Here is a 26,530-nt window from a genome sequence, read left to right as displayed (position 1 = left end):
TGTACCTCACATTCTAGCCTTAGATAAACCAAGTGGAGGAAATCATTTAAAAGAGTGCCAAGAAGAGCCCACAAATGCATTTGCTGGAGCAAAAAACAATAGTTATCCTGATAATAAAGACAATTCAAATTTAACTGTTTGTTCTGATTCATTTAACTTTTTAGAAGAGGATTTCAGCAGTCTCGCTTCAGAGTGTAATGAATATTTAGTAGAGAGAGAAGAGAAAGAATGCATCCACCCTTCATTCTTTTCTGAGTCGTCCTTTCCAAAATTAAGTTCAGACATTGATGACACACAATGTGGTTCACATACAGAGGTCAAAGACATTTCCACAAATATAGATAATGTGCATATTTCTATAGATAATGTGCCTAATAGGGTGGTTTGTGAAAAAGAAAAAGTAACGGAGATCATGTCGGAGCAAACCAGTGTCAATGATGCAAGGCAGAAACAAGAATTAGGATCTTTCTTAAAAATGTCAGGAGAATCTGAGTTGCCAAACCATTTGCAAAGACCTGAGAATGAAATATCTATATTAGATTCTTCCACCAAAATGTTTTCAAGCTTTATAACAAAAATCAAAATGTTCTCTACCAGTTCCACTGAAGATACAAAAGCATCATCTAGATTTATTCCTACATCACAATCTACAATACCCACCAACTTTCCACATGAGCACTCCTTGCCTGGTAAGACTCAGATCATAAAAGGTGACAATTTCAGTACAGTTACAATTCCTAAAGAAAATGACAAAAATGATCTGCCTTTCAAGTCTACTTTCGATGACCAAGAAATAGTTTCCAGGAATTCAAGCTTATCACAAAACAAACCTGTTTTCATGGAGCTTGAAGAATCAGGCAGTTCTATTATGACTACAGAAAGCTGTAACGATAAATCTTTGTTAGTAGAAGACTTATCAGAGGAAGCCAGTTTAGAGACTGCAGAAAGTATGAAATGTTTAAATCAAGACACTGTTGCTTTACAAAACATGTCGACCTGTGAAGAAATACAGTTGGATCATGACAAGTTGGATGAAGAAGCTGAGAATGTTAAAATGGGCAACCTAAAAAATGATGCCACATCAGTAGCTAAACATAGCAGCCAGAATACAGATTCACCAGTCAGTAATAGATGCTGGAGAAGTCCTGAAGAAGTGCATTCTTCAAGTTCTCAAAATGAATCACCTCGTTGCCCGACAACCGATGTAAATACTTCAAAAAGTAGTAATGTTTCACAACCCAAGCCTGTGCTGGAGATGCCAAATATTCCTAATCTACCAAAATTTAATTTTATGACATCCACAGATATTGGAAAACCTTTTGCTTCCCTTTTTTCTCGCCCTGTTTCGTCTGGAAGTACCTCCCCTGAAGAGGCAGGTCTTCTATCCAGTTTTAAGAAGAAGTTATCAGCTACGTTATTTGAAGGGGGGAGTGATGAAAAAACTGTTAAGCCAAGTAACACTCCAGGGACAATCCCAGACAAGCAGATAGACTTGTCCTTGATTTTTCAAAAAGAAAACAAAGATGTTGATATCAAAGAGGATTTCAAAATAATGTTAAATGGGGCACCAAAAAGCAGTGATCAGATGCAAGGAGACTATCCGAATTCCATCTCTGTCATAGTTAGTGAAATGACTGAAGAAACGTTAACTCCACTGAAGCCTGTTGAAGCACATCTTGCTTTTAAAGAGTCTTCTTTGTCAGATGCATCTGATACTGACTATTTAGCATCATCTCGCATTGAATTTACAAGTGAATGTGGCAAAGAGTATGCTGGACAACACAGCACAGAGTCCAGTGTATTGGAAATTCTGACTCCACATTTCAAAGAGCTACCAAATGACAATTTACCTCAGCAGGATATTTCTACAACGAATGAAAATAATCCCACTCTTTGCCCGGACCAGTCGATCGACTTACATCCTGGAGGGACCCCAACAGAACTTCCTAGCGTGGATCGACAGGACATAAAAAGGCCAGTTAAATTAGAAGCATAATAAATGGTTTCAGTTGGCCATTTATAATGCCAGTGATGTAGTGTTAGATAAGTTGTCCGTGTACTTTATTTTAGATGCCTTTAGTGGTTTGTGCTTTTATGTTGTGTGCATAACAATTACAACAATAGTAAAAATCAAACTCTAGCAATGTGTGGTCTTCAATCGTACCATGGTGTGTGCTTTAGTAATGTATACTTAGATTTTTGTGCGTGTGTGTCTCCTGTCAAATTAAGACAATGGGGAAGTGAGCCAAATGGTTTTCATTCTTAAAAAATATGCTATCAAGCATTTTATGCATTAGGACATTTTACATTAATTTGCATCTCCAGGTTTGATATAACTGCAGAGGATAATACATTTTAGCATAAATGCATCTTCGTTTACGTTCAGTATTTTGTTCTGCTTGTTTCTACCCTCTCTCCTTTTATCAATGTTGGTGCTGACTCTACGCTCGTTGATAGCAAGATTAATAGCAAAGTATTCACTGTTTTGAAGTATGTTTAACTTTTAACATGTACTAGTACAACCATGCTGGGATATTACACACACAGTAATTATTGGACTGAACATAATGTTTGAATTTATAGTAATTTAATGCTGATCACAAGACACTCTTACAAAACAATTTCATTTATGCTATTTTTCATGGAGCGCCATCAACATGTTGAATCTCTTCCACTAAACACCTTAATAACCCTCAAGATATAGCAGATCCCGGGATCAATGACAAATGTCCATGCTTCTTTAACTTTACCTTATTGGTAGTTTTTCTTGACATAATAAGTGATCTGATCTGTGTACCTCAATCTTTCTCATTCCTGTTTCTGGTTTCCTAAGCCTTCCTCCTAGAAACAAGTTTGTTTTTGTTGTCCGTGTATTAAGTGAACCAAACATAGCGTTCAGTATTTACAAGACCCTGAAAGGAGGCAGCAAATCATTGTGGCATTTTTTTCTAGAAGTTTCTGCACCTAAAGCAGGATTGCATCCAGAAAATGTAGAGAGTTTACTTTTCTTCTACTAATGATGTTGAAAACTGCACTTTAGTTTGCAACAGGCTTTTTGCAAATAAGTGCTGGTTGTGTATGCACCTGAGGCGAGGTGCCCACAATATATTTGACAGATAATATGATAGGTCTATAATTGTACTCTGGACTGATTTCTCTGGTTTACCTATTTTCCCATTGGCTACTGATAACTTGATGAATGATGGCAGCATAGAAGGTGCTGTGAATGGGCAGGTAGCTTAGATTTACTGACACCATTCCTTTTCATTTATTGTTAACCATAAATAAAGCTTTCAATCAAGAAAGTAGTGACAAGAACACTCTGCCTTGACTTTGGAGAACAGTAGAGTTTCTCTCTGAAGACCTTCCATGAAATAACTGTTTTGCTGTCATTCCCATTTTTGTTAACTTTGATTATAGCATGCATAGTCTAAACTTAAAGGAAATGCTTTCACACAGGCTATTCCACTGTACAGTGGAGCCCAAACCTCTAAGTTATTGTTTAGCACTGTTTTGAACAACTCTCTTCCAGAAGCCTGAAGCAGATATCAAGGAGAAAGAGCACAAGACGGTTATTCTGCTGCAATCTAGTACATAGAACACTGCTTAAAAATATCTGAATATTTTATGTCATCTGTACATAGGTGTTAGAAATGGGGGTCTCTAGTTGGCAGAGGTAAGTACCTTTGTCCAAATAAGGACCCTTGCTTCTAGTTAGGGTAAGGGGGATACACTTCTAACCCCTGCTCTCACCCCCTTGGTAGCTTGGCACAAGCAGACAGGTTTATCTCAGAGGCAGTGTGTAAAGCATTTGTGAACACATACAGTAATACAGTGAAAACAATACAAATGGACACCACACAAGTTTAGAAAAATAAGTAATCTTTATCCAAACCAAAACAAGACCAAATGACAAAAATCCACAATACAGTAATGAAAATATGACTTTCTCATGGTAGAAATAGTTCAGTTCAAAGCAAATTGCAGATGCAACACTTTTCTCACAAAGTACCTGGGATGAGTCACGCAAATAAACAAAACGGGCCGCAAGGAAGGTGATGCGTCGGTTCCTTACACTGAGGGAAGGTTCCTTGCTCCGGGGGAGGCGATGCGTCGGTTCCTTACTGCAGCGCAGGGGAGGTGATGCGTCGGCTTCTTACTGTGTGGGGAGGTGATGCGTCGGTTTCTTACTGCGTCCCCCAACGATGCAAAACTTGGTGCCCCGATGCGACAATTCGGAACGATGCGTGAAGTCTTGCAGTCGCACCGCAGCCCTTGCGTCGATCTCGGTGCGATGGTCTCATACTTCAGAAATCGGTGCACTCGATGCGGTGTGCAGCAGTTTCTCGAGCCGTGCCAGGCGCTGCAACGGTTTCTTCAGCGATGCGTCAAACGGGTGCAGATGCGTCTTGCGTCTTCGAAGATGCGTTGGTTTTCCAGCTCCCTGCGGAAAACGGTTCTCTAGAAGCCCAGAAAAACAGTAGGCACCACTTTGCGGGTCAGAACTCCCAGCAAGGCAGTTCAGGGGGGCTGGTGGTGAAGTCTTTCTGTCCCTGAGACTTCAGAATAGGAGGTAAGCTCAGTTTCAAGCCCTTGGAGATCTTTTCTTCAAGCAGGTGACAAAGCAAACAGCAAAGTACTTTTCTCCTTTCCTTGGCAGCAAGTAGCCACTGCAGGCCAACCCCAGACAGCAAACAGCACAGGGGCAGTATTCCTCCTCAGCTTCTCCGGCTCTTCTCTTTGGCAAAGATTCCTCTTGATTTCCCAGAAGTGATCTAAATGTCTGGGCCCCACCTTTTATACACAAAAAACATTTATTCTCTGAAGGCAAAAAATGTCTGTAGACAGCCAAAACCAGTTCTGTTCTCACTGGTGCAGCTTCCTGGCCGGAGGTGGAGACAGCATTGTTGAAGGCAGACCAGGGCCATTCAGGTGAAAGGAAATCTCCTCCCCTACTCTAAATGCAGCCCAAGTCTATTCAGCCCAGCCCTGACTCATCTGGCTCCCTGGAGCCACTGCTCCTCCCCAGGCATATCAAACTTTATTTTCCTACCTTGTTCCCACGGTCAGTTATGTTTAAAAGATGTTTTAAACAAACTCCCCATTCTATCCTATGGGAGCAGGTAGCCTTTCAATAGTGAAAAACGAAATTGGCAGTTGTTCACTATCAGGACATGCTACACACTTCGGGGCATGTCCTACTTTTCACATACAATGCACCCTGCCCCCAGGGTACCTTGGGCCTACCATAGGGGTGACTAATATGTAAGAAAAGTGAAGGTTAGGGACTGGCAAGTGTGTGCACTTGCTAGGTCGACATGGCAGTCCCAGACTGCACACAGGCTCTGCAATGGCAGGCCAGAGTTACATTTACAGGCTGTTTATGTGGGTGGCACAATCAGTGCTGCAAGTCCACTAGCAGCATTTGATTTACAGGCTCCCGGCTGTACTGTACTAGGGACTGACTAGTAAATCAAATAGACAATCATGGAAACCCTAATCCATAACAACAATTTACAAGGGAGCACATGTAGTTTGGCACAGAACAGCAGTGGCAAAGTTCCCAAAGCATCTACACCAGCAAAACGGAGTCCAACACACAGCAAAACACATGAGGCAAAGCAAAAACAATACAAGGGAGACCCACGCCAATGGTGCCAGGTCTAACAATAGGCATCTGATTACAGATTGCAAGAATACCAGCTAGTCATACGTGTCAGTTTTTGACATGAATAGTCAAGTGATGATTTTATTGGTAAATTGAAAAATAGGAACTATCAGAGACAACTGACATTTTTACCTATTGGAGTCACTCAAAAAAGAAGTAAGTGTGTAAGTGAAGCCATTTTCAATACGTGATATTTCACGGGCACTAAGCACAGATATATAAAATGTCTGTCAGTGATGCTTCACGTCTAGTTTGGTATCCAAGTGCTTATAACCTTTTATAGGCAGACCAGCCCCTTGTTCTCTAATAAGAATGTCAGCTGTATGCCTTCATGTTTGTTGCTTATATTCTGATGTACAATGTCTGTTACATTTTGTATTTTATTTTTAATTTAACATTTTTATTGAAATCAAACTAGTCACTTTTAGAAGCACAGATTGCGTATGTATCCTTACAGAGAAGACATTTATATATCAACATGTATCTTGCACAATATTGTAGGCGATTCGTACTCGTTTGTTGTCCCCCCTTTTTGACATTTCCACACAGAGTTCCCCCCGAAATGTAGTACATCTGCCCCATTTTTTGTCCCATTTTTTGGGACAACCCCTGGACTTATAAACATCTTTTTCGGCAACCATGCATTTGTCCATCTCTGCCACCCAGCCTATTGTCAATGGTCGATCCGGTGCCCCCCATTTCATAGCTATTGCTTTCTTCACTAGCGTGTATCCTAGGGTGGCTATTTGCTGTTCTATTTCTGTTAAATCAGTAGGCTCCCAAATATTCAAGATCCCCAGTCATGGTGTCAGGGTAATCTGTTTCCCCAACGCATCCTGCAGTTTGTCCGTTACGCTCTCCCACAGGGGTCATATCTGGGGACATACCCAAAGGATATGGTAAAATATCGCCCCTTGGTGACAATGGCGTAGACAGAGTGCGTCCTGCCTAGATCCTATTTTTGCAAGTGTTACCCCGATGAAATATGTCATGTGCAACACCTTAAGTTGGATCAACCTAAAACGATGGTTTATGGCCGCCTCTCTAGGGGACATCAATGCAGTCTGCCAATCATCATCATCTGTTGGCCCCTGGTCTGCTTGCCAATGGTCTCTAAGGGTGTGGAAGGGGTCAGGTAAATTATTGCATAGTTTCCGATATGTGAGTGAAACGGCCGTGTCTGGGATGCGTTCTGATAACAAACGGTCTTCCAATGTCGATGAATCTGGCAATGTTGTCAAGTCTAGGAGTGTTGTCTGAACAGCATGGCGTATCTGCAGATACCGAAACACCTCACCCTGCGATAGCTCATGTTTATTTTGTAGTTCTTTAAATGTGAGAATCTTCCCCTTGTGTATGAGATCTCCTACGGTGGATAGTCCAATGGTGTCCCATTTATCAAAGCCACTGTGGTAGCAGAGCAACCCCAGTCACCGTGAAGATTACAGGGGTGTGGCTTTTTTCATTATTCCTGACCATCCCAGACGCTTAGTCGCTCTGTGCCAGAGGACGACCGTTTGAGCCATAGGACCCAGGTATCTCCCCTTCTGGACCTACGTGTAGAAGGCGCCAAGGTACCCTTCACGTCCTGTCTGATATCGCTCCAGTCTGTATGCTGGGTTCATAGGGTGGCCATACAGCCATTGATTAATTGCCACCAGCTGCGCTGCCCAATAATAGAGCCTAATATCAGGGAGTGCTATTCCCCCGTCATACCACCCCTTCGTTAATTTTCCTAGCGCTATACGCGGTGTGCCCCCATCCCACAATAGAGTACGGACCTCCGCCTCCACACTATTAAAGTATGAGTTGGGGACTTTGTAATGGCAATTCTGGAGCAGGTAGAGAAATCGCAGTAGAGCCAGCATTTTAAATAGAGCCGCTCAACCTAATAAGGACAATGGCAGCGACCTCCAATGTTTGACGTCTTCACAAAGTCTTTTTAGGGGTACTGCTAGATTTTTGTCAAGAAATACTTGAGGATCAAGCGTAATGAAAATCCCAAAATACTGAAATCCTCCATAGGTCACTTTGAGGTCACATCCCCGGGGTAGTCTGTGTGTCGGGCCATGTAAAACAAACAGCACTCACTTAGTCCAATTAATAGCGTATCCGGAGTACTTTCCGAAGTTTGTGAATATATTTAGCAATCTGTGGATTGAAGCATATGGGGATGCTAAGTAGATCAGGATGTCATCCGCGTACAATGAGATCCTGTCCTCATTGTCTTCATCCCATTGCAGCCCCCGAAGGGCTACGTCTCGCCTCACCCAGGATGCCAATGGTTCCAGTACTAAGGCAAAAAGCAGGGGGGACAGGGGACATCCCTGCCTAGTCCCCCTGCCCAGTAGGAACGTTTGAGAAGTGCGGTTATTCACCCTAATCTGACCACGCAGCCCAGTGTAAAGCAGTTTGATCCACTGTAGGAATTGCGGACCAAACCCCACATGTACCAGGACCTCAAAAAGATGGGGCCATTCTATAGAATCGAATGCCATGGAGGCATCCAGCGACAGTATCACTGTGTCTTCTTCTATACAGTGCCGGCGTGCCAAAACATTATGGACTCGGCGAATATTTAATGCCGTGTTCCGACCCGGTATGAAGCCCGACTGGTCCGGGTGCACCAATGATGGGAGAACGGCATTGAGTCGGGACGCCAACAATTTTGCTAGGATTTTTGCCTCTGCGTTTATTAAGGAGATCGGTCTGTAAGAACTACACTTATTCGACGTTTCCCGGGTTTCCGGATTACCACTATGGAGGCTAGTCTGTGATCGTCGGGCAGGCTGCCCTTCTCCAAGCTTTCTATATACATGTGTTTGAGGTAGGGCGCTACCCATAAGGCCATCGATTTGAGGAATTCGATCCCATCGCCTTCCCCAATTGTATCTGGAATATGGCTTTACAAATCTCATCATCTGTTTTATCTGTGTCCAGCTCAGCCCTTTCCGTATCTGATAGTGAGGGCAAAGTCATATCAGTCAACAGTTGATATGTGTCTTCAGATGTATATGTAGTGGAGGAGGAATACACCGCCTCCAGATAATCTGCAAACGCCTCTGCTATCTCCTGGGGGTCAGTGATCTTATTATTTTCGGTAGTGGACAATTCCGGCACCCACCGGTCCCCTTGCTCCCTTCTTTCCAGCCATGCAAGCATTTTTCCTGCTCTATCTCCCAATTCGTACACCCTGTGACGTGTGTGAAGTAGTTTCGCTCGGGTTTTGCCCCGCACCATATTTTTATATTCGAGTTGTTTGATAGCTAATCGGTGTGTGGTGGCCTCGTCGGGCGAGGAGTTATTCTTTGTCTCAAGCTGCTGGAGCTCGCTCTCTAATTGAATAACTTGCTGGTTATGCTGAAACTGATAGCCTGTCTGTAACCCCAGAGCATCCCCCTTCGGCACCAGTTCATAAGCTTCCCAAATAGTTTGCGCTGAGTCCACGGAGCCGACATTCTCGGCGAGGTAGCAATCTGTTTGCTTCTGAAGCTCTTCCTTTATGTCTGGTATCATCAGGAGCCACGGATTAATGATTATGGAGCTACGTTGTCGCTGCTGGTTAAAGGTGAGGCCCAGACATACCGGAGAATGCTCTGAAATACCCCTTAGGGGTCCACGAGGGTTTTGAAAGTGACCAAGGGCTACCATGTGCGTGAGGAAGAAATCAATACGGGACATACTGTTGTGTGCGTTAGAGTAGTGTGTGTAATACATCATGTTTGGTTGCAGTGAGCGCCAGACGTCAGTCAGTCCCATGGCTTGAGTAAATTCCTCCATTTGGATGCTGTGCCGTGTTGGGGGCCGTTGGGGGGTATCTATCCAGTGCATCGTTCATGGTCATGTTAAAGTCTGCTACATTTTTAAGCCTAAATATTTGTATTACAATTTATTTTCCAGAGGTTTAAAAACCTAAAGAAATTAGTACTTGTGTTTATCACGTTCTTCTAATTAAAGATTTGTCTTGAATGGCTGTGTGTGTGTGTGTGTGTGTGTGTGTGTGTGTGTGTGTGTGTGTATATATATATATATATATATATATATATATATATAAATGATTTGTCATTTTTCGTCAGTTTATTTTACTTCTATTGTCTTGTATCCTTTCTTGTTGGAACTAAGTACTCTTTTAGCTTGCACAGCGTTGTGGGAAGGTACACCAGAAAAATGTGTCAACAAAATAATAAAGTGAGATGATAAAACAATTTATTAATGCATGTCCTGACCTCGGATTTAACTAGTGCTATTGTATAGACCAGATATTTTTCATACAACATGTATGAATGTACACGTCTGTAAGCCTAACATTTTAGCATGCCGAATAAAAATGAAGATACCTTCCATGTTGCATAGAACCTGTGCTACTTCACGTAAAATATGTTGAGTGGCTGATTTGCAGACTGTAATGTTTGTTTGGCTGTTCTAGGAACAGGTTTCAGACATTTCAAACATGCAATAAGGAGAAAAGATTGTGCCTGTGTTTTGAAAGCAGCTTCCTCTCTAGAAACTCACCTAACCCTCAGTGGTACAAGCAGATATATGCTAACAATCTAGTAGTCTCTTACAGCATATTTCTACTGTTTCTGTTTGATTCACTAGAAAGTGCTGGTTTCACTTTGATCAAATGATTGCAGCATAAGTAAAGTATCAATCATCGTTGAAATTAGTTGTTGCAAAACCTACCACCAGCAGTAATTAATCAATCTGTACTTGACCCCTGCATGCACAGTCTGGTATGCTTGCAATTTAGTACTCATAAGACTTTGTACAAACTTCTCTTTTCTGTGACTTCCCATTCTAAAATATCCTTTTGGGTTTCTAGTCTCAATAGCATAATACATTAGGAACAATACATATTTTCTACAGCTTGGTGGGTAGGAAATCATACTTTTAGAAAAGAACAGAATGTTAATATTATGCCACATTCCTTTTATCTTTTATACCAGCAGTGAATAGCCACATTCCATAATACCATTAAACAAACGTCCCAAGATCTTTAGAACACTGTAACACACAACCATTTTCTTTTTTTTTGTTATTGAAGCTGGAAACAATCGGATATCGTCTTCTTAACAGGAACCTCCAAGTATACATCTCAAATTCTTCTCCTTGAATCATTTGACTTTAAGAAGACACAAACAATTTAAAATAACGCAGTTACAAAATGTAATCACAAATAGTATGGCTGGGTCAATAACAGAATCCAGGTCTCAGATCCTGCACAAATACAATACTCTTTAAAATCCAATGTATGATCAATAGACTTTGTACTTAACAGTAAGCTACACACCTCATTTTGGATTGCTTATTAAATTTACTTTAACCTTTTTCCTCATCCCAAAGCGGTCTGTAATGTCTCTAAAAAAAATCACAAAGGTTATATTAAGAAACCTGACTAGGTTCGGCATATATTTCATGACTCTCTGGTTTTGTTGATTCTGAATGCTTACTTTTCCTGTAAATATCATGTGCCATGATCATTGCAATTTACATTGATTTGTTGAGGATTATTTTTCGGTGTGTTTTCTAATTTCTTAGCAAATATACTTCATAAAAGTACATTAAACTCATGCTGCTTTTTACAGTTGGTGGGTTTTTTGTGCACACCTTACTCTACATGTGCATCCATTTTGGCCTGTGGCAACAACAGTTGGATATTAATTCTCATGTCATTGCATGGTCATTAGGTTTTTGAATATAGTTCGACTTCAGAAATGAAAGTGAGGATAACTTGAATGGGCTCGTTTTCCTTACATTTTTGCAATTTATTCAGTACATCTTGCCCTACTTTAGTACATAACATTTTAAAATGAAAAAAGCAACTGCGGAGTCCTGACCCAAAAAACATCCACTATGGATACAGGAAAAATCAGTCTGCTAGATTCCAACCCCCCTAATAGTGGTCTAGTATTAACTTTTTTATATTGAGTTTTGTTAGTTGATCTGTGAGGATTATCATCGATGAAAGTCCCACCAACTTGTATATTTTTTGGGGGGATTTTGTATGAAAATCTGGGTAGAGCAAATCAAAATGTACATTTGGAAGCTTTGGAGTTTTCAGCACATGTTACCATATTTTGTTCCTCCTAGGGCCTAGTTATTTTGGAATTTTGTGGTGAGTGGCCTCGGTACCCACATTTGAAATTGATGCTTATTCCCTACAAGTTGGATGTGTTTTGTGCAATCCATGCCGAAAATGTTTGCTCTGAATTCCTTCCTATCGCAGTCGAGTTTTGACTAGATCAGTATAGAGTGCTTTATTAGTTAATTGATGTCGTAATTCGTGGTAGCATAATCAAGGTTCAGATAATACAGCTAATTTTTTTTAATCTTTTCAGAACATGCTAAGCAGCTACGAAGCTGTTATTTCTTCCTGTCTAGATCACTCATTGATGGATGGAACACCTGTTTATCTCAAACAGATTAGTTAAATTACAAACTCCATGTGTACCGTAATTCTTAATTCTGTCACCATTTTTAAGCTTAAATGGGTGAAACCTTCTACTTCCAAAGACTGGTCAGACCCAGCTTGACAGTGCTTGTTCAAAGTATGTCTTTGTTCTACCCTTATACCACCTATGAAACAAGATATTTTCCTAGTTGCAACAATTGCTGTTTGGTTATTAATGTCCACAATTAAGAGAAAACAAATCATCAACTGCCTTATAATAATAATAACCCCAAATCTTGCTTAGTGGCTACTTTTCAGGTGGTGTAATGATTCCTAATATTGTCACCTACTTTAATTGCATGAATTAAGTGAAAAATGCACATGGGTTATCACTGTTTTCCTAACCAGACAGATAGTACCTTGGTTCCGCCTAGCCGGAGGTTGATATAATGGTCTGTTTTAACGTCTATATTTGGAGTATAGGAAACAATTCAGAATAACAGATATGCAGAAGTCTTCCCAGTAGTCCTCCCCACTGTGGTACAATTCATTTCAAATCAATAACATTAGCAGTAACCTGTTAAGAAGAAAATTCTCAAATAATGTTTCTGCGAATGCTGTCATGAGGATGAAAATTAAATCTTTACTTGTATATAAATGACTATCTACAAAGAAAGCACAGGTTGGATTCATAAATATCCATAGTCAAAATTACAAATGCTTGAAAATTCTTTCAAAAATTAAAAATTACTTTATACACTATCTAATTAATGTTCTGCTAATTGCCAATACAGTGTAAAACAGTACACTTTTAAAACTTTCTCTTGAGGCATTCCTTGGTGTCACTATTTAGGTCATTGTTATAAAGTCCTATACAGTATAATGGATCTGACATTTGAAAGTAAACACCTATTTAGTGTAACCATAGATGTGGTTATGCTATATTTTAATGCAAATTTTGTGCTTGCCTGATATTTGGTGATGAGTTTTTTCCTATTGGTGTAAATAATCACTCATTCAGTTAAAAGGGATTTGTGAATATTGAAATAGTAGAAGGATATCTTACCATATCCTTCCAAGGTCTCATTTTCGAAGGTGATCAGCATGTTTTTATCAGTCACAGATTGATACAGCGGGGAAAGATAAATAGAGGTGATAGCTTGTTTTTACATCAAAGGCTGTCAACCTTTCTGTTCACTCATTGTTAGTTTGCCTGATATCCTGTTTGAAGAATTAGAGGCAAGGAATTGTCAGTCAAGACCTTCTTTCTGGATTTTCCGGTCCTGATTATGTGTGTAATGTAGTTTTATAATGGCAAACTCAGATTTGGCATTGCCTGGAGCATTTTACCCCCTTATAAACGCATACCGTTCTTCATCCGAGAAGATTAATCTGACCCAGATAAGTGTCACCCAACCCTTTCGTCTCTAATATGACAGTCCCTCTCTTGAAATGTTAGAGTATCACAATTTTACCTTGATTGTTACCATTGACATACATGATGCAAGCTTCTTTCAGTCCTTCTGCCTGAACAATATACAGAATGTAGGAGAGTCTCCTTAAAAAAAGATGGACACAATTTCCATTTATCCCTTAATTTCTTTTTATCTGAATCCTCTCAATCATTAGTGCCTCTAAAGAAAGACATCTCCCCTTGGTATGCTTATAGGAAACAACTTGATCAGGGTGCTGTCCCCCAGTGGAAGTCCTACAACCACACTTATTACAAATTATCAATCTCTCAGCTTGGGCTTTAAGCTAGTTGTGCCCATGGCCATTAATGACCCCTTTCAGCTATTCGACAAAGTAAACATCAAGGTTGCATAAGCACCACATCTCGAATGAGGAAAAGTGAGCTGCTGCAATATCAGTTTAGTCAGGCATCTTGGTTCTTAGAAAGGAGGTGGCTTTCAAAACTCCACATCAGTTACTGTGTGAACCTGAAGGCAATTGTGCCAGTTTTTTTCCAGAGCATCCCAAGTCTCCTGAGAAAAGAGAACTTAACGAACATGGTGAGAGACGAGGCTTAGTGTGACACACTGTACTTGGCTTGTCGTGGTAGAGAGCATGGCACAACACACCTCATTCAGTACAAGCTGGTAACGAGTGCACCAGTCCCAAGATGCACAACCATCAGGCGAAGGCCAAAAAGATCAACAATGTCAATCCAGTTTAATTTTAGTTTTTAATCAAATGTTCTTTATTATTCAATATTTTCTTCAGTTCTTATGTGAAAACACGATAATGCCAATATTCAAATGCATGAGGAATACCAATACAGGCTTGTTTCTGCTACATGTAACAATCCATAATTCATCATAAGTAATAATGGTGGTGTAGACCCAAGGCATTTCAGGTATTTAGCCCTTTGTCAGGGGTAACCAATCTTTATAACCCCAAACACTTTAAAACAGAGCGCTCCAAGAGATTTAAACAGAATACTCCAACTCACGGACTTAACACAAACCCTTGGTCCGTCAATCACAACACACCTCATTACCTCTGCAGTTAGTGAAATGCATTAAGTGTGTATGTAATGGGGCAGTAAATCCTTATCTGAAGCTATGAACAGTTATTGTTTTCTTGTCAATGCAACTAGTGTGTCACTTAAAGAAAAAGTGTACCGCTTGTGGAAGCCTACAGATCTGTCAAGTATTCTACTATCTAAAAGAAGTACAGATTGTCTACTTATGTTGTAGAATGGAGCCCAGTTTGGTACGGTGGTGCCGTAGAACCCCTTGTAATCATTGAATATGGGCAAATTACTCCCTTTCTAACTGGGCACCAATCTTCCCATATAGACATTTTTTTTGAGAATATATACCCCCCCCTTAGTAGAGAATCTTGCAACATTTCTAGCAACGATAATTTGGCCGTGCTTTTTACTCTATGTTGCTTTCATCACTTGCTTCTGGGCTTTTACTCTGTGTCACTTACATCTGGGGGCCAGATTTAAGAGGTCCTCGTATTTTGGTTGTAAAGGGTGAAACTGAGTTTTGGCAGAATCGTGGGTGTAAAGCCTCTGCACACACGATGCAGGTGGTGTGTGTATAGGACAGAAATAGTTGAACTTTATTTTATAATGCTATTGTCCTCCACTGATGATGCAAGTAATGGGGAATGTGGATTAAAGGAAAAAGTTCAGTGGGTTCTAAGTCCTGCTGCCGAGATTTGTGGGAAGCCTGAATCTAGGATCCAGGTGATGGCAGTATTTCTCGGGCAGCTAATGAAGTACCATCTAGTTGAGTAATAGAAGAACATATCAACGTTGCACGTATCACCCAAGCGTGTATGTCAAAATATAATCACAAGTTGCTATTAATAGGTTATAAACTGATTGTAGAGGTAAATGGAATTGTTGTCTTTAACATGTAAGTATTGAAGCTAGTTTAGATCCCAATGTGTTTGTTATTCCAATTTAGCCTCCTATTAGCACTGGCTAGAATAGATGCACAGTTAGCAATGACCTTGTAGTTGACATTTAATCAACCTTTTTCATTCTGGTTTTGAAACCTATTTTCAAGAAAACAGATCACAGCTAATGATTAAATAGCATGATTCCAAGCAGTTTTACAGTATCTCTAGAAAACAGTCAAATAATATAATTGAACAGGTTGTCATATTTTAAACTGATGGTGCCATTGCCCCCAGTTGCGCTGGATTATATTGAAAGCATTAGAATGATTTGGAACTCAGGCATACACCATTGAACCTGCCCACAACACTAGCCATTTACCACTTACAACAAGGCAAATGCTATTGCGTCCAACTTCTAGTGCTCCAAAGGCACGCGTAACTCCTGGTGTGCTCAGTGTAATATGGCAAGTCAATGGGGCCCGGAGGGCTGCACCTGAACTAATGTGATAAAAACACAATGGATAAAATATCACCTCACTAGTGAATTTATGCTACACATATTGTCAACATTTTGTTTAAAAGGCCTGCTTGAGTTGCTAGTTCTTTTGACAAGAAAAATAACTTTGCAGAACTGTAGCTATAGTGCCTTAGGTTTTTTATCTCTCGTTCATTTTATTGTGTAATATCACCAAAATGAGTCTTGCCATTGTGTGGATATGTCACCACACACGATCTTTGGAGTAGCTACTGGAATCATGCCATTTGTCAACATCTCATGAAAGCATGTTTGTGGAAGAAGTGTCCAGCAATAGTCCGACCCTGCCCTATTGCCTCCTTGTTGTTTGGGTTTTACTGATCCTAAGTTCCCTTTTCCCTTTTTGTTCCCTCAGCATGTACACATAATTGCTGGCTTGTCCGCAAATAGATGTTAACTGCCTTAATGAAGGGAAAACATAATAAGGTTTATGTTTGTCACTGAAGCCATGTCACAGCTGCTTATTGACATATCCTTCTTCTTCCATTTACTGCAGCCCTGCTGGAAGCAGCAGGTATGGGTCCTCTGGTAACATCAGTCAGGGAAGCTCCCAGCTGAGTGAACCTGATCAGTACCATGAGAGTGTGCATGGGTCTGAGCCTGATGAAGAACACCGAGACCGTGACTCAAACTACTCGTGCAGGACATCTGGCAGCTTCCATAAGAATGGACATGATTGGAGCAGCGACCATGACACGGATAAACTTGAGTCATGCCAGAAAAATGAAACAACCAACAATGATATTCCTGCCAAATCAACACTATCGCCAGAACTTCCTAAAAATGTTCTTTTCCAGAAAGCAGAAAGGTATTATTCCATATCTTGAATGTTGCCCCATAAGTACATACACTTCTGTTCAAATGAACTTCCAGACAGACTCGATGCTCACATTATTTACTCTTTACTTTCCTCATTGAGCTTAAACTTTTTTGGGGGTATAATGATGCCTGTGTTAATTGTTCCTACTGTAATATAGTTCTTGATTACCATTTTTGGGCACTTATTGCCTTTTTTATACAGATGTTGCATCTCAGTTGTAAACTCACTGATGACTAAGCATTTCCTTTCTTTAAACCGTAACTCACTCTGCTAGCCACTCTACTCTGCTCTTTCCTCTTTCTTTTCCTCATCTGTCCATGTCTGCAAATGTGATTGGACTCTATCTCTGCTTGGTGTCTCTCGTTAAGTTACCTACTGTGTCTTAGCTGTTTATATTGCCCAACCCCAGCTGAGAGGAATGGACATTGTAAATTGAGGGGTTAGGACTGTGGGGCACCCTAAAGCAGGGGGGTAAGAGTGATCGACACTTGATGATGGATTAGACGCTCCCTAATCCAGATCCTCACATCTTCTCTCGACTACTAGCTTACACCATGATGAACGAATTCGTGGTGGCTGGTATTGCGCCAGAGAGAGTTGGCACTATGCTGTGTATCTTTCCATGGTGGCTGTATGAACGATTGGGCCTTTATATTTGCTCCCTTAGAGGGATCAATCATATTTAAACTTGGCTGCTTGAGATTTACAGACCTCTATAAACTCGCCCCAGTCCTACCAACAGGATTTCGCGGCACTTGTGATCTGAGCAGTAAGGATAAACTCCCTCAGCATCATAGGATATTCATTGCTTATCACACGTAAGATTAATTTCCACCTGTATGTGGAGATCATAGAGCACTTTAACTATTCATAATTAAAACTTCTAAGCGTACATCTGGTATTTTTAAATTCAAGTAACCACACCATAGCTTATCTTAACCTATAGATTCCAGAATTGTATGAAGCTTTAGAAGACCAATTTAAGTTAAATGTATTCCATGAAGCAACAGTGACGTAAGAAAATGAAGGAAGTTGGAGCCAGGTAAACAGAACTGTAAATTAGACAGAAGCTAGAGCACTGTTTTATTAATGAGTCAGGACCTTCCCTACCACAGCATGTTACTGAAGATTATTTTTCAGTAAGGTTGCTATTATTCACAGACTGGATACAGGAGAGGAAGAGGATCAGTTATGACGTACATGAAGATGCCTACGATGCAGAACTTTTAATACCAGAACGCTGCTTTTCCTTCTTCATCGTAGGATCTTCATTACTAGTCATAAATGATTGAATAGTAGTCTTATCCCCACTAGTACAGTATCCAGGAACCCGACTGCCCCATAATGGCTGTGGTGTGCTGTTCACTGTAGCTCATGCTGCCATTACCTGGATTTCTTAATGACCACAAGCTGCCAAGACACACAATGTTGTACTGGTAACAGCCACCATAATTCAGTTCTAAAAGCTATACGGCGGTTGTTCATTTTTGTCCATCGTATACCAAAATATATGCCTGGTTTATGGATCCGTGGAATTGGACATGGTTTCTACTAGAATATGTGCCAAATATGACAGTCCTTATGTCAGGTTGGGGTCCTTCTGCTGGGTGTCTTTTGAACTGGGACAGCAGATGGCTTCAGTATTTCCCAATAGCTATTTCTCACTTGTAAGCAAGAAACTTTGAGGGATACTTTGCTAAGTGTTTGGTCCATTTAACTCTCTGGGTTTAGTTGTAATTGTCTCTGGCGATACTTTATCCCGTTTTCAGTGTAAGATGACAGCATATAGTGGAGTCAGAAAGAGCGTCCCTGTTAGAAGTCCCCTTCTCTAGGATACGCAAAACAATTCAATTATGCACCAAGGGAGATGTATTTGTTTTGCATTTGCCAACTAGAATTTGGAGAAATGATAAAATATATGGATTATACATGTTACTATTTTGTGAGGTTATTGGCACATGGTTGCTAATTTAAAAGAAGCAGCTGAGTTGCTTATACCTGATGTGGTGCTATAGGTGCAATTTATAATCTTGAAATGCTGCTTGCTAGTGGAGGCCAAGAACCAATTTTTTAGCAATCTTGCAGATGATAATAATTGTGTGAAAATAATATTTTTCATTGAGGCGTTTAAATGTACTATTGTGTTAAAATGGAAATGCAGAATGGATTATATGAGCTGTTAACATGGTTCTATAAACAATGTCTGAAGAGTAGATGTGGGCATGCCGTATCCGAGGTGTACTAAAAGAGCATTCCATATACCTGGCCTGTTTCCATAGAAAGCTGGTTTGCTGGTGTTTGCGTCCTCCTGAATCTGGATGTGCCAAGCCTCAGAAGACCTTTACTCCTATGGATTCTGTTTGTGTCTGAGATTATTTCGAAACTCTGATACATTTTTCGGTTTGTTCACATGAATTTTTCCTTTTACATAGTTCATGCTGTCTTCTATGCCAAGCAGTGGTCCAAGCGAGGTCAACATAGGTATTTCAGGACAGACACGTGCTGAGATATTTCCGAGTTCGAAACCAGATGTGCTGCTGCGTGGATGACTGCATTAATGAGATTTGGGGAGGTTATTCAGTAGCACATTTCACATAGTCTGTACTTCAGATGAATAAAGCTTGGACTGCCAGCTTATGGACTTTTTTTTAACTGAATGGCTTGAGACTACGGTTAAGTTTCAGCTGAAATCTGGTGTTTCTGTCCATTACTTTAATTTTACGGTCAAGGTGAAGTCGTTTCTAAAGTTTGATGCCAGGGGATTATGCTGAGGTGTGTTTTTTTTTTACTGAGAGCAGAGGAAATTCAGCCTTCTGTGGTTTCTGCTTGAGTTTCATATTCTTCGAATTTTGCATTTTCATAAGTGTAGTTAAGGCCTTCATAATATGTGACCATTGAGTCCTAATATATAACTGTGTATCATATCCATAATATAGCAAGTATTTCTCTGTCTTTTTAAGCCACTGCTAAGTGGCTCCACATAAAGATCAGGGAGGATATTTATTTTATTTATTTATTTTAGCGGTTTTATATAGCGCTGGCTGGACCAGAGGTATCAGAGCGCTTTACATGAGTATAGGATAGTTACAGTAATAAGAACAAAAATCAACAGTAAGGAATTATAACAAGTTAACAAAGAGAAATGGTTGGTAATTATACAAACACAGATAGTAGAGCAAGAGCTATATTCATATTTGACAAGTAAGATCGAAAAATGGGTTCCGGTTAAGACCCCCAATATTTATTGAGGAGGTGCACTTTGAGGTCCTTTTTAAACTGAAATAGCAATGGTTGCAATCCAGGTCTTTGGGAAGGGCATTCCAGGTGATTGGGGCATTTCCGGACAAGGAGCGAGATTGTGTGGATTTCTTTTTTACCAGGGGTGGGACAAGGAGCAGAGCATTAGTGATTCTAAGAGGTCGGGAGCTGCCCGCAATGCAGAGTTTATTGGCGAGGTATGGCGGAGTGTTTTGATGGAGGGCTTTGTGTGTAATGCAAGCATTTTTGTATGCAGACCTGCCTTCGATGGGGAGCCATTTAAGAATATTGAGGGCTGGGGAGATGTGGTCGAAACTTTTGCAGTCGGTGATGAGCCTGGCTGCAAGGTTGAGTACAGATTTGAGTGGAGCTAGGTGGACCTTAGGGTTTCCGGTGAAGATGGTGTTGCCGTAATCAATTTGCGAAAGGACCAGGGATTGAACTACTAATTTAAAGTCTTCTGATGGAATAAAGGGCTTGATTTTCTTGAGATGGCGGAGAGTGAAAAGGGCTCCTTTTGACGAATTTTTGATGTGAGCATTGAGATTAAGGTTGTCGATGGAGATACCAAGAGATTTGACTCAGTTAGACAAGGAGAGTGAGCAGTTGAGGGCGTTGAGGTCGGAGATCCAGGTTTGTATGGGGAGAGGGTTAGTTTTAGGGGAGAAGATAATGATTTCAGTTTTTTTAGGGTTCAGTTTGAGATGATTTAATTTGAACCAGGATTGGATCTTAGTGATGGTGTTGTTAAGGTGTATGTGCCTACTGCCCAGAGCGGTCAACTTTGGGACTGGGAAACAAAGTTTGAATCATGGCTTAGGCTCAACATCCTGTGATTCTGAGCAAATCATTTAATGTCCTGATGCCTAAAAGAGAAGATAAAAAACTAAGACAAGAGGTTGGAGCCTTGACTAAATCTTTGAGATTTTAGTATTTCAGAAATGATGACCTGTCCTGGTGCATTGTAATCTGCCTGAAAGATAGGCCCTTCACGAGGTAAGCACTATTCCGCCAGTACCCATACTTTTGGGTTAAAACTTACAGGGAGGTCCCTTGATCAGCCCTAATGTTGTTAGATCAAGAAGGATCGGGAAGAATGAGTTTTCTTCAATAAAGAAGCAAAGAGTTTTTTCCCCAGTTTTGACATTGAAAGTTTCAGTTTTGTGAACAAATTGGAAACCAGATTAGAGATCTACAAAGCAGTTATTGTTACTGGTGTATCCTTCTAGTTGGCTAGCAACACATTTTTCCTGAGTCTTGGAGAATAAGAGGAGAATAGTGAAGGGCCTATTATTGTCCTGTGCCTCTGGACCAGTGTTGGGGTTTTTGAGAAAAGGGCAGAACATGGCCCAACTAGAAGGGATTTGGGAGAGTGCTCTGTTTCAAGCAGGAGTACTTGATTTGTTGACACATATGGGAAAGGCCATTGGAGTGTTCCTCAGATAGAGAAGAGAGGATGGATCTGATGACAGTGATAGTTTGGGGTTATCTATGCCTTTCTTTGCGGTATTCACTGTGATAGCCGTGAAGACATTCAAACTTTCCGTGGGGAATTGTTTTGTTGATATTAATATTCTCTGTATTGTATAGAGCTGCATGTTTGATTACATTCTCCCTAATTGCCATGCTTCTGCTGGATATGTGGAAGGATAGGTTGTTTCCTCTTATACTCCAGGAGAGGAGTTGGGCAGCACTAACTTGATTGTTGCTTATGATCTGGAAAAGTTCTCAGAAGTGATTTTGCCCTCACATATGTTTCTATTTTATAGATGAAGCTTTCACCCTGTGTATAGTTAGTATGATCTGGCATTTATATGTTTCAGGAGGTGTTGGGGATTTTATTTATTTCCTTCCAGATGTTCATTGACATGTTTTAAATTTGTTTACATAATTGTATTTCTAGTGGCCATGGGTGCTAGTTTGTTCTTGATATAATGATCTCACCATTATATCATTATTCTAGCTTGAAGGGGTCCATAGACCGGCCTTCATCAGACATCACTGTATCAATATGGCAAACCACCTTCGGCATCCTTTCCATGCAGGAGCTATCTATTCTGTGGCAGTACATTTTAGTGAGTGTATCATATCGAGCTCTGAATCTTTCATATATTCATAATCTTATTCCATTTCATCAGACTTGCAGTCTTAACTATGTTTAATGTAGTATTATGTAAGGCATACCTTCAGTGGATTAGCATATGTAAATATTAATCCCATTGTGTAGGTCTACACGAGAGGCAATGACATAGTAAAGCTTATATTTTACCAATTGATGGACTTTCTAGTCTTACATTTTTCATGTCAAGACCCTTGTTTGAAATATCTTAGATTGTAGCCCCCATGGTTAGAGTTTTTCTGAGAAATATTTGACAAGAAAGTTATATACTGCAGGGACTAGCTACAAAATGCTACAAACAAATAAGATTTAGAGGAGGTATTTTTCTTCCCAGCTGGTGTCAACCTCTTCTGAATGTCAGGGTCTCTTTTGGGCTTTTTGTTTATATTAAGGGAAAGGATTTGACTTTTGCCCACAAGCTTCCTACTTTCATGTTGTTTACTTCAAAAAGGATATTTGTCCGTGTCTGTAATAATCATGGCCTCACTCAAGGACAAATATTGCTTTCACCATGAGTCACATGCCGGAGTTGTGTGAGATTTGCTAATCTTTTTCTAACATAAGTCCAAGACAGACAGCTTTGAGAAACCACGGTAGTGTTGGATCTCCATGGTCCTGTGGCTGCTCTTGTTCCTATCCATCACATGGCCTCCCCGGGATTTTTTTTTTTTCTTTGATGAGATTCTTGTCATGAAAGTTCTCACCTTTTCTCTTGCACATATCTATCTATATTCCTCCCAGATACTAAAACGCAGTTTTCTTGGTGTGTAGCGTGTTAAATTAAACATAGTTGTAATATTTTATATTTCCAACATGGAATTAGATCTTGCATGTAGTAATGTATTTTTAATTTGTTTGCTTGTGTTCTCTCAGCTAGGTTGGCAAGTTCTACGTTGTTGCGATTTAATGATTTCTCTATTTCCAGCTATGAAGAAGATCCGGGGCCACCACCATTCTCACCAGCTCGTGCACGTTGGATTCGAGTGATCAATCGAGTCCGGGTGAGGATGCAAGAGGTAGGATTGGCTTGGGAACACCCTTTGGCTGTGTTCTTTCTTCAGTGTGTGTGTTAATGTTCATTCAACATTCTGTCCTCCCATTTGTACAGATATTTTATATTAGTACAAAATAGGCTGTTGCCATTGTTATATGCTTAAGATATTCATTGTCTTCTCAAGCCTGTTCATTTTCTAAAGCTGCGATTATGCATTAATCTCCATATTTTGGGCAGCTGAAACATTCTAGTCTAATGTTTTTCTGTTGTGGTACAGGAGTTGGTCTGGCTTAATATTTAGATGGTTTATGAACTGGAAGTGCACTTAAATCCAAGTACCTGTTCTCTGTATTGATGTGGTAAGCAAAATATAGAATCCCAGTGGAAAATGTTAGTAGTCCCGGAGAACACTTAGGAGGAATTGTCCATGTTCTGTAATGTAACTAATAGATGCATGAGCATATGTTTACCAGAAGGCTAACCATGTTACTTTTAGTTTACTTGGTCGTGCCTATTCGTAGACGGTGTGTACCCTGTCACCTAGTGATGGGAATATGAGGCTGCTTTATAAATTCAAATATTGGAACAATAATCACTACACATGCGTAAAAAAGTATCTGTTGCTCTTACTCTGAGGTTCATTCACTCCGATTCTCGATTTGTTGTGCCTTACATATACATGTTCTCATCTAAGAAACAGCAAATTTTTAGAACCTTGTTCCACATAAAGGAGTGAAGGAAAGAACCATATAAAATAATAATTGCCTTCTGAACTCAATGCGACATTCACACTATCATCACATCTCTCCTCATCCCTCTTGTTCCGGATAATGCAATTAAAATAAAATAAAACATGAGGCATTCTTCCACCTGCATCCCTCACATAGTCACAGTTCAGTACACAAAGTTATTTTCTCTACATATGACAGTCAAAGAGCTGCAGTGGCAGTGCTCCAAGTCTTGGATGGTACGTCCTTAAGTTCCCCTCTGCAGATATGTGTGGTATCAACTTTCACTCAGTTTTCCAAAAGCCGTTCTCCTGTTGTGGAAAGTCTTATGTTCATGTTTAAAGCTCCATTGTGTAGTAAAATGTTTGAGCCCATAAGGCTTCACCTGGTATGTCTTCCTTCTTCTGATATGTGGCCACCAACATTCTTGCCTAACCTGCCTTGTATTGAAGCAGAGCATAAGTGTGTGCTGGTAAATTCTCTACCTGGAGTTCTGACACCCAACATCAAGCTAACAGTATCCACTATAATGGGGAATCCCCAAATATCGTCACTACATCTAATGGACTGTTTCCAGAAGGAGTCAATCTTCCGACATCACCACCAGATGTACAAACGGTATCCGTCTTCCTCTTTACATATACAGCACCTCTCCTCTGAACCTGGATATGTTCTTCAATCACTGTGGTGTGAGGTGGAAGTATTATCATGTTTTGGAACTCTTGGAATAGGAAACATTGAGAACCCTGTTTAATGTCCCTCCATAGCTCCTTCAATGCTGTAGACTCTGTGTCTCTGCCCAGATCCATCACCGTGCCCTGTGGTATGCTTGCTGCTGCAATGGTTCTTCCGTTAAATGACTTGTGTAGATACGAGAGATAAGGAACCTTGATATAGTGTCATTTCAAAAACATTTCTCAGTTAAGGGGTAGGAGATGGAATAATAGAAGGTAGCCTGCAGTTCAAATAAGGATAACTACATCTTAATCCTGAATCCCATGTTTTGCCTTTTTCCGACCTGTGGTTTAATTCCAGAGCCAGAAAAGAAAAAAAGGATGCCAGGAAATAAAGCATCAGCGTAAATGTCTTGGGCATACACGTCTGCAATATGGGAATCTTCTTTTACTATAATATTATACCAGAAGTACTCCCCACTAGCAACTCAAAATGAGATTGCGAGTTGTATTTGAACAGACCTAGAGCTCCCAGATGTTGAGGTCCCTAAATGAAGTCAGGACAGAACACCACTACTAAGTGAGGAAGGAGGCAACTCCTTTTGTTTTATATTCCCTCACACACCCTAGTGGTGTCATGCTTCATCATTGGGACACCTCGACGCCTACAAGTCGAGGTGGGCTCGACCATATTCCAGGGAGCTCTTAAGAAGATGTTTTTGGCCAGCGGGATAAAGATTAAAAACCCACAGCAGTTCCCAGTATCCCTTTTATTCTTGGAACTGCCAGGGGTGATAATAAAATAAAGTTTAAGGGTCAATGGGGATATTATGGTCCTAAGACCCTATAGCCAACATGTTTCAGTCCTATTTAGCCCCATGAAGGGTGCTGGACTTTATTCAGGGCGGAAAATAATGCCCCCTGGAATGGGTAGGGCAGAGGATTTCCCTGCACTACTGGGGATAAGGGCAACTAACACTCCTTATCAATTCACGTAGACTGATTAGTCTTATATGTCACTCCATCTAAGTAGAGAAACAAGGAGAAAAGAAAGAAAGAATAAGAGACCACACATTTTTATATATGGAGATCCAGGAATGTTCATATCTACAGGCGTACGTCTCAACTCATTAATGGTGAAACCAACAGACATATCAGGGTGGCGGGTGAAAAAGCACTCTGAGTTTCTCACACGCTCCTATCTGTGTGTTGCCCGGCTTGGTGGCGGCATTGCGCCGCATCCTATCACCTTTTGCTCTTAGGTGTATGTCTATGCATATTGATCTAACACCCGTGTAATTCCCTCGTGGTAAAACACTATAAAAATTATAATAATCGCCGTGTTTTTTTTACATATAACATGATCGCGTGCTCACCTTTCAAGCTCATGCATACATCTACATATTTCATACACTCATTCTTACCCCGTTTTGGGAGGGGTATCGACTCCAAGTGGAAAACCACCATTTATGGGGTAGCCCTGTAGTCAAACACTTCATGTTCGTAAGCGTATATTTCATCACCCCCATGAGATTCGAGTATCCCGAGTTGTTTTTCCATAGTCATGGAGGGGGCCAATAAAGTAAAAAAACATACATATAGAGAGACACACACACAAAGACATAAACACAGAACAATGTCCGTAAGAGTTATGCTTGATGCAGGATCCCACAAGGGGACCAGCTTCTCCCTCATACCTTATGGTTGTAGTCAATTTTCAGCATTACTCACGCCATCAAGGGTCCTGCCCCTCGTATCAACCTGTTCGGAGGTGGTTCCACTGCTTGGGGTGCTGTTTCATTTCCTTGTGACGTTATAAGTACACCGTTTGCAATTGGATGTCAACCCGCCTACTTCCGCATCCTGTATCCGGCTCGGACGATGGATAATAGGAATCATGGGAGTTGTAGTATTAATCTGAATGCGCGTCTAGTTCCGTTTTTTTTAAAGTTTCTATTTTAAAAAAACTAAGCTTTATCAACATGA

General features: G+C 40.5%; 1 protein-coding gene across 4 annotated transcripts in view; it reads left to right on the top strand.

Moving 5' to 3' along the window:
• The window catches only part of UNC13B (unc-13 homolog B), a 2,660,654-nt gene that overhangs the window by 876,708 nt on the left and 1,757,416 nt on the right, over positions 1–26,530 (top strand). For all 4 annotated transcript variants that reach the window (XM_085628130.1, XM_085628129.1, XM_085628128.1 and 1 more), the window contains 2 exons: positions 16,448–16,759; positions 23,074–23,164. In XM_085628130.1, the coding sequence (XP_085484256.1) occupies positions 16,448–16,759; positions 23,074–23,164 (403 nt within the window). The remainder of the gene's footprint in view (positions 1–16,447; positions 16,760–23,073; positions 23,165–26,530) is intronic.

Source organism: Triturus cristatus, chromosome 2_1 (genome assembly GCF_964204655.1).
Source record: "Triturus cristatus chromosome 2_1, aTriCri1.1, whole genome shotgun sequence".
Taxonomy (NCBI): domain Eukaryota; kingdom Metazoa; phylum Chordata; class Amphibia; order Caudata; family Salamandridae; genus Triturus; species Triturus cristatus.
This window is presented reverse-complemented; position numbering and strand designations above follow the sequence as displayed.